At 28.2% G+C, this 10000-nt stretch overlaps 1 protein-coding gene across 3 annotated transcripts in view; it reads right to left on the bottom strand.

The window, feature by feature from the left end:
• Nucleotides 1-10000, bottom strand: part of LOC118441204 (uncharacterized) — a 34020-nt gene that overhangs the window by 8528 nt on the left and 15492 nt on the right. For all 3 annotated transcript variants that reach the window (XM_085660433.1, XM_085660432.1, XM_035865267.2), the window contains 2 exons: nt 2389-2468; nt 2011-2098 (listed from right to left, as the gene is read on the bottom strand). In XM_085660433.1, coding sequence (XP_085516559.1) covers nt 2011-2098; nt 2389-2468 — 168 coding nt within the window. The remainder of the gene's footprint in view (nt 1-2010; nt 2099-2388; nt 2469-10000) is intronic.

Raw genomic sequence — 10000 nt, 5'->3', positions numbered from 1 at the left:
AGTGAAATGTCAAAATGACGTTTTACGTGATATTCGAGAAACTGCTTGCTAACCGGAATATAAAAGAAAAAGACGAAAAAAAGGAAGAAAAAGAAAAAAAGAGAAAAAAGAAGCAGGAAAAGGAAAAGATAACACGTTCTGTCGCATTAGAAAATTAAAAAAGAAAATTTCACTCTTGCATTACTTTTTCGTTTTATTTTGTTTTTGTTTTTTTTTTCTTTTTTTTTTTATCATCCGTTTTACCTTTAAACATTTTCCACCTTCTTTTTCTTCTCTTTCTTTCGTCCTTTTTTCTTTCTCCTTTCTCAACTTTCCTCATAGATCAGATACAAAGATTGAAAATCGTACTGTTTTAATGAGTTCGATCACTTTAAACAAATGTATGTGTTTAAAAAAATGTGTGTTAAAAAAAACAAAAGAAAAGAAAAAAATAAAAAAGGAAGGAGAAAAGAAAAAGAAAATTATTTATGGAGGGAGATTGTAAAAAAAAAAAAGAAAAAGAAAGAAAAAAGAAAAATAAAAGAAGAAGAAAAGCAGTACATAGAAAATTATTTTCTCCAGAATGAAAGTGAAAAAAAATATAATAGATTGATAGATGCTGATTCAAGGTCACCGATTGATCTTTCGTTCACAGATACCTAAATCTGTATGTATATACTATATATATATACATACACAAATACATATAATGTGTGTATATACACTGTGTGTGTGTGTATGAGTGTAAATGCATTGAATCGAGAAAAGAGAATGTAAAAAAAAAAAAAAAATGAAAAAAATGTATGCGAATCGACGCCATCTTCCTTTCGTTCGAAATCCCGATCTCTTTCGCTCACCATGCTCTTCTTGCTTCAATTTTTCTTCTTTTTCTTTCTTTCTTTTCTCTCTCTCTCTCTCTCTCTCTCTTTTTTTCTTACCTCGGCGGACGTACGTCGTTGTAAACGACTGACATGAGAGAGACTTTTACTTTCGCGGTCGAGGAAAGGTGCCGGTCGCGTCCGTCGTTGGCTGCACCGGTATTTCAGTCACGAGGAAGGTTTCTAGTCCGGCCATTGCCGGCAGTATCCCCTTTCCTCGACCTCGAGAAGGCTACCGGCCCCACCATTACAGACATAATCTACTCTACTCGTATATTCACTCTAGTATCTACCGCCATCCGGTATAGACTGGACCGTTTATATATGGATATATATATATATATATGTATATATTTTTTTTTCCAATTGCATTTTTATTCCTTTTTCCTGTTTTTTCCTCTCTTTCCTGTTTTTTTTTTTTTTCCAATAATCACTTATCAATCATTATTTTATAGTCTAATCGCACGATTTTCATTATTTCATTGTTTATTAATTAATAATGATATAACTTGTTCGTAATATCGTTTGTTAATATAATTAAATAATATAATTTTATTTTCATCGGATACTTCATTTACTTTAATATCATTGTATTAATTATTATCACATATATGATATTTTATTAATTATCCATAAATTATAACAATAATATTGATATATATTCAAGATACATTAGTATTAATATCGTTATATTAGTATTATATATTAATAATATAATTTTAATATTTTAATTGTATTATTGATTAATCAAAATTTTGCAATGTTAACATCGATAAGTTGATATATTAATATTATACCAATTGGTATAATTATGAGTAATTTAATTATAATAATTTAATTAGAATCGTATTATAAGTTCGATGCTTTTTTTCTCTATTTTTCCTTTTTATAATAGTCCGATCATTTCAACCATAACTAATTAAATTGCGTATTCGCTGACATAAAACGACCTTCAAGGTTTTTGAAATTTCTACGAAGATCAACGAATCGATATTATTAAAAGATCTTTATGAAATCATATAATTTTATTGGAGACCATGTACTTTTTTTTTTTTTTGTTTTTTTCTTTTCTTTTCTATCATACCATCAGAAGAGATATTACTTACTTAATTAAGTAAATTAGAATAATTTGCATATAAAATAATATTCATACCAAGATTTCGATTGATAAGCATGCCTCTCGGATTCGATAGCTGCACGTACTCTCGCTTGTAAATCGCTGTCAACACCGTAAACGTATTCTGCAAAGAAAAAAAAAAAAAAATAAAGAAAAAAAAAAAATAGAAAAGAAATTAATAGATAAAAATTTCAGATATGATCTTGAAATCACGAAAACGAAAAGATGTATAAAGAAAAGAGAATTAAAAAAAAAAAATTTATATGAAATAACAATGTTATGTCTCATTGAAAGGGGGAATAATCGAACTTGAAGTTCAGTTATGAATGAAGTATATTATATACTATATATATATATATATATATATATATATATATATATACTGATTACATAGCGATACATGATTATATTTACCCGAAATATCGTACTGACGGAACGTAGGTGAAAGTGCCAATCCCACGACGACCATCGTTGTGAGCAAACCCACGCTACTCCTGAAACAATCATTTAATTAAACGCCACCGAACTAACCAATCTCGTGAATGATCTTTTTACGTAATCGAACGACGACGAAATGTCGACGGACAATCAGTGATTTTAAAATCAATTCTTTTTTCATCTCGAAAAAATTCCATTTTTTTTCCTCTTTTATTTCTTCTTTTTCCTTTTAATTTTTTTATTTCTTTTTTTTTTCTTTTCTCTTTTTTTTCCTGTTTTTTCTTTTTCTTTTCAACTTTGCAAAATTGTAAGATAATCTATTAATTAATCAAATGAGAAATAATGATAAAACAAGATATCCGATCAGACAATATTCTATCTATTATCACAACAAATTTCTTCAACGTAAGACAGATCTCAAGCTGAAATAATTAATGCAACAATACATAAACGTATAATATAAAAAGATAATAGAGAATTATCATTGAGATCTTATACGCAATTAAAATTACATAATTAATAATAGGATCGAAAGAGCGTATACGTGAACGAATTTTTTGTGATAGATAAAATCTTTGAAGAGAAAAAAAAAAAGAGAAAAGAAAAGTAAAGAAAAAAAGAAAGAAAGAAAGAAAAAAATAAATAAATAACAAATAATAAAGAAAAGAAAGGTAAAGAAAAATCCATTTCACGATTCAAGTTGATTTCCATCGACTTCGGGTACGACGATGTGCCATCGTAATCGTTGGCATGCGGCGATATCTTACAAAAGTATTCGCGTATATCTGCGTATACTTTCTCTGTAGGCGAGAGAAAGAGAGAAAGACGGAAAAAGAGAAGGCAAGAAGATGGAGGATCAAAAGTTATAAAGGAAGAGAACGTTCCAAAGGATAAGTTTTATAACGAGAAAGAAAGAAAGAGAAAGAGAAAATAAGTGGGGGAAGATGGTGGTAATGGTGGTGGTGGTGGTTGTAGTAGTGATGATCAAGAGAGAGGGGTAAACTTATACGAAGATTCGATGCGATCGATTTCATTTCTTTTCTCGGCAAATTTCTCAATCGCCATATTTAAATTCCGTAGAGTTTGATCGAAGATACAAAAGAAAGTTTTAGGATCCATTACATATCCTAAATATATAAATAATCATATATATATATATATATAATTATTTATATATATATATATATGATTATTTATATAATTAGGAGTTAAATATAAATTTTCATAAAAACAATAAAAATTGATAATAATAAATTTCATATAAAAATTTTATGTGTGTATATATATCATAATAATAAATTAATGTTAATAATAATAATAATAATAATAATAATAATAATAATAATAATAATAATAATAATAATAATAATAAAAATAAATATAAATCTCACATTTGAGAGAAAAAGAGAAAGAAAAAAATAGAGAGAGAGAGAGAGGGGGGGGGAGAGATGGAGAGATGGAGAGAGAAATGGAGGTGGAATGGGAGAGATGGAGGGGGGAAATATGAACGACATTTAAACTCAATCGTGTCTAAAGAGACAGAACTCGTGACACTCACGAGCAAACTATGCGAGTTGCAATTCTAAAAGTGCAACGACTATAACTATTCGAACGTGTTAACCACCTCGCGACATTTCTACAAGCTATATTCGAATTTCTATGCCAAAAATATACTTTTAATCTTGTCTATTTGAAAACTGGTCTGTCCACTTCAATGTGAAACTATTTCAAGTATGCAATTAGGGTAACGTAATTTTAAATACTTCCTGATCTCATTCGATTCGGTCATGCTTTTTTTCTTTCATTTCTTTATCTCTTTCTTTTTTCATTGTTTATGTAATAATAATTTTTATGCCGTCATAATATTACGCGTCAAATCGTCAAATTGAATTCCCGTTGATTTTCATTTTTTTCTGTTTTCTTTCTTCTTCTTTTTTTTTTCTAAGTATACTAAAACTATATTTAATCGAATCTCTATTAATTTCTTGGGGAGTAAAAAATCGTGACTCAAATGGTTAAAATAAATTCCCTATTAAAAATTAAATAAAGATACCAAAGGAATATAACCAAGATCGAATCCCCCGTTAGATAAATAAAAAAAATGGCATAATAAAATAATATCGATATATATGTATCATACAAATACGATAATGAAACATCGAATAAATAATAATAATAATTATAATAATAATAATAATAATAATAATAATAATAATAATAATAATAATAATAATAATAATAAAGTACATACGATTCAAGTAGATAAAATACCTGTTAATGAAAAACTGTACGTATAAGTATACCCAAAATTCCCAATGTATCGAATCATATGTTCTTGGAAAAAAAATATGAAGAAAGAAAAAATAAATAACTAAAAAGAAATAAAAAAAAAAAAAAAAAAAAAAAGAAAGAAAAGGAAATGCGGAATTAGCATCTAGGATTAATTACTGAAGTTGTAATTAAGGATTCAATTTTAATTTCAATCGAATTAATTTTCTTATCTAACGAACGAAATAATCGTTGTTAATTGAAAAGTAAGTAAACGGAGAAAAAAGGAAAAAGAAGAAAAAGAAAGAAAAGTTAGAGAAATGTAATGGGAAATCTCATGGGAAAGGCAAGAAAATGTAATCGAAGTTTGAGAACCTCTTCTCGAGAAAGACTTCGTCGACTTTCAACGGTAACACGTAGGTGGATAGAAGGTAAAGTTGGCTCTCATTTTTGTCCCTACGGGCAAATCGAAAAGAGCAGGTAGAAGACATTTTAACCAAGTCCAGGGATGCGTATAGCTTCGAGCTACGAAAGGATCATTTGTTTCCTCGTTCCAATGAAAAAAAAGAAGAGATGAGAGGGGGGGGGGAAGCACCAATTCGTAAATTACCCAATAATATACCTCCTTTCTCACTAAATATACTCCTTACTTTTTGATGTAAATTCACAAAATAAAAAAGAAAAAAAAAAATAAATCAAGATCGTAATGGATCAAATTCCAATGTAAAATTTCAACGTTAAATCACATCGATTGTTATAATTCAATTGTGATGTCCATCGAATGATATCATCGAGTAATAACATTTCTTTCCTTTTTTTATAAACGCTTTCCAAATACACGGATACGAAAAAAAAAAGAAAAAAAAAAGAAAAAAAAAAAAAAAATAGATACAAGTTCCTTGCATATGAAATAAAATTTTCCCGCGTTTCCTGTCAACCAAGATGAATTCCTTCCTACTGTTGTCCCTGACATTGTTCCCAGTAGAAAACTGCACGTATCTCTTTCACGTACCAGTACTAACCAATGCATCACAATTATTCCTTAAAAATGGGTCATTAAATTGAAGATAAAGAGAAAAAAAGAAAAAAGGAAAAGAAAGAAAGAAAGGAAGAAAGAAAGAAAAAAAAAGTAAAGCATTTGGAATATATATTATTATGAATTTTTATGGAACGTATTAGGTATGTCGAATTAATGATGGTATTTCAGTGAACGTAACGCTTTTATGGACATATCCAGAGGTGCCTACTTAATGGAAACGTGCGTTATAGCGCGTACATAGACTGAGCAGGTAGTTAGGTACTAGGTATAGTCAGAACGTAGTCACGAAGCCAAGGCACACGCCAGCCGACCGTCGAGCATAATTCAGTGTCAGTGGGTCAACGGAAACCGGAGAAATCTTTCTTCGAGAGCGAGACGTACACGTGCGTCGTGTCTCTCTCTTTCTCTCTCTCTCTCTCTCTCTCTTTTTTTCTCTCTCTTTCATATATACAAGACGAGCCTGTCTGGAAATCTACCTATGTAGTCCCAAAAATGCCAGAGAAACCTTTCATGATGTCAAGGACACACTTAAATTGGTGTAAAGAGCATTGAAATTTTTTCTTTTGTATCGATCAATTTAAAAAAAAAAAAAAAAAAGGAAAAAAAAGGAAAAAAAAAAAAGGAAAAACAAAAAGAGAAGAAAAGAAGAAAAAGATGCAACAAACAAGAGAGAAAGAAATAATATAAATACTATTTTGATCGATTTAAATGAAATATAAAAGAAAAGGTAAACAAAGGGGAAAATGCTGTATCGATAGGAATGGAGAAGGAAATGGAAGGCGATGCGTTCGTTCTCGAGGAAGTGTTCGAGATCGGTGAAAGTATTTCTCGATTCGATCGTCGAGAGTGGCCGAACGCGTTTTGCTTGATAGAGAAAGAGAAAGAGAAAGAGAGAGAGAGAGAGAGAGAGAGAGAGAGAGAGAGAGAGAGAGAGAAAAGATAACGTATTCGTGGACCACGTACGAGATCTTTATTTTGTTATTTTTTTTTTTCCTTTTTAAAAGGAGACGAAAAGAACATTATGTGAAGGTCGTCGAAGGATTACGCTAATCGCTAAATTAGGACCGATGATTTCGAGATCGTCGAGGAGAATGAAACGCGTGTAAAAAGAATGGTAAGAACGTGTCATCCCGTGAAAAAACTCTTTGAGTTTTCGATTAATCGGACGATAGTCCGAGAACCAACAACAAGGATTACCCAAGAAACTCCATTCAATGGGATCTTGATTCAACTGGTGTTCACCTTAGAGAAGATTGTTGAAAAAAGTATTGGGCAATATATTCGTGAGATTGCATGAATATCATTCTGGGAATCGTTCTGCCGTATAAATACATTTTAATTTAATTTAATTTAATTTAATTTCATTTAATTTCATTTGGTTTAATGTCACACGAAGAAAGTTTCTTTTTTTTTTCTTCTTTTTTTTTTTTTTTTTTTTTTTTAAATTAAATATAATGATCCATGACTTATTTAAATTTTCTACGAAACTGTTATAACAAAATTGTAATCTGTGTTATGCACACATTTACTTATATTTGTCGAAATTAAATAATTTTCTCTTTACCATATGATTAGGTATAAATACAGATATATCTAATCGATCAAAATCATCACGAGTATTTTACTACTGTTGTTTAAAATTTGATTTTATTATCTCATAGAAAGAAATTTATTTTTACGATTGAACAAATCTTTAATTTAAAAATTTTCTTCCCAATTGATATGACAAAATTGATATCTTATGTTTTACCATAATTTATTCGTCGAGATTAAATAATAATTATCTGTTTGTTAGATTTAATTAAATTATATCCAATAAAAAGTAACTTGGATTTCATCATAAATATATATATATATAAAAATATATATATATATACATATATATATATTTACAAAGATTTGACATTTAATATTAGGATAAAAGTATGTTAAGAAAATATTTGTCTAGAAAAGAAAAAAAGAAAAGAAAGATAGAAAGAGAAAAAAAAAAGAAGAAAAAAATGAGTAAGAACGAAAAATCCAAAGGAAACAAAAAAAAACAGGTTGAGAGTCGAGACTCTTGGCATTTGTCTGGCGCTTATGCAAGAACACGTTTTTTTTTTGCATAGAATCCTTTTAGTTCTATGAGAAAGATAGAGAAAAAGAGAAAGAGAGAGAAAGAGAGAAAGAGAGAGAGAGAGAGAGAGTGCACGTGCAGATCATTTTCATTAATGCGATAATATTCTCGCGTTACGTCATAAGGACGATTCGTTCAAAGGTAAAACAAAGAGAAGCAGGAAGATACCTAGAATTTGTTCGATAAAAGTCACTCGAATGTTTATCGTCATGTTAAGTCAGTAAGAGTGAATGAGAGGATGGGTAGTATGGCGGAGAACGATCGGAGATCATCACGAAAACTTGCTCTCCTTGACTTCATCATCCACAGCGTCGTTATCCTCCTTTACCACTACCTTCGCTACATCCTCACTTATACTTTTCTATTATCATTGAACGGCATTAGGTACGACCACCAACGATCATAACCTCCTGACCTATTTAACTCAATTAATTTAACACGCAATTCGTTGTTAATTTTTCTTAAATAAAAATTATAATCATTAAGTTTTCTTTTCCTTTTTTTCTTTTTATTATTATTATTATTATTATTATACGCATTTTTAACAAGATGATAAGAATGACAAGTGAAGTTAAAAAATTGTTAATATTAAAAAATTTTGTTGCATTCGATGTATCTATCAGATCCGACGTTTAGATGAATATAATGATCATTTTTTTTCTTTTTATTTAGTACTATATAGTGATAAAAATGATAAGAGAACTTTGTTGATGTCGAATTTATGGAATTTTATATCTATTTAAGATATACGTCAAGATGACGATAATAATTACTCCTTTTTTATTTTTAATATGTATTTCTGTACGTTAATAAGAATGATATAAGAATATCGAAATTAAATATCTTATAAAAATATTTGTCGTATATAATTAGAAGGGAAAAGAATAAATGAAAATAAAATTTATATTAAAATTTAACTTTGTCATTCTATATATTTAAAAAAAAGTAATTCTATTGTGTATTATTGAACTATAGATGAGAAAGAAAAAAAAATAATGAATATTTTCTCTTACTTAATCATAAATAAATGTTTAATATATTATCAAAATCATTATTACGATATTATTTATAAATAATAGATAAATGTATTATGATAATAGGAATGAAATCTTTACTACATATATATATATATATATATATATATATATATATATATATCTAGGAGCATTCACAAGGGTGAAAGTTTCGAAAATATGGAACTTTCTTTGAATTCTTCCCGTTCGCATAAATAATTCATAACCAGTATGCGATACGTAGATATCAACTTCGCTCATCCCCGACGTGTATTTATAACTAACAATGACTGTAGTTACTTAACGCGATACTAAATCATTAATACGGATATATGTATATATATATATATATATATATATATTATATATATATATATGTATATATCTATCTATATATATATAATGAAATTATGGGTATATGTGACGCAAAAAAGATACGATTTGTTACACGTCGTTATATCGTACATCGTTACCTTTCTACTTCCGTGGAAATTAACGGTGCGTGTTATTATTGTAAAAGAGGAATAGAAACAAAAAAATAAAAAAAAAAAGGAAAAAAAAAGAAAGAAAAAAAAAAGGAAAAAGTTTAGTAACGCAAACTTAATTAAATTAGATTAAACGGAGAATTCCTTTTCTTGGTAGAAAAAGAAAAAAAAAATAAAAAAAAAAAGAAGAAGAAGAAGAAAAAATCATGTGCAAAATATTAATGTGAAACTTTTCAACAGATTGTTCGTAACAAGTTACAAGTTATATATACTTTGTAATATCTTGTAACTGTTACGAACAATCTCTCTCTCTCTCTCTCTCTCTCTCATACATATTATATATATATATATATATATATATATATATATATATATGTATGTATGTATAAAGAGAGAGAGAGAGAGAAAGAGAGAGTTATAATGATAAAATGCATGGATTAAATGCTTGTTATAGTCTGTTAATTAGCATTAATATTTCTTTTTTCCTTATATTTACCATATTCATAGAAACTTTGAAATAATTAGTTAAGATAATTTAATCTATTATTTGATATGATTAAACTCGTGAGATAAAATAAGGAAAAAAAAAACAAAGAAAAATAATACGAGAAATAATAGGAAATAATACGAGAAAAAATAATGAAAAATAAAAAATAAAGGATAAAGA

This window comes from Vespa mandarinia, chromosome 11, assembly GCF_050613455.1.
Source record: "Vespa mandarinia isolate Hongniang chromosome 11, ASM5061345v1, whole genome shotgun sequence".
Classification (NCBI taxonomy): domain Eukaryota; kingdom Metazoa; phylum Arthropoda; class Insecta; order Hymenoptera; family Vespidae; genus Vespa; species Vespa mandarinia.
The sequence above is the reverse complement of the archived record's forward strand: the minus strand, read 5'-3'. Positions and strand labels throughout refer to the sequence as shown.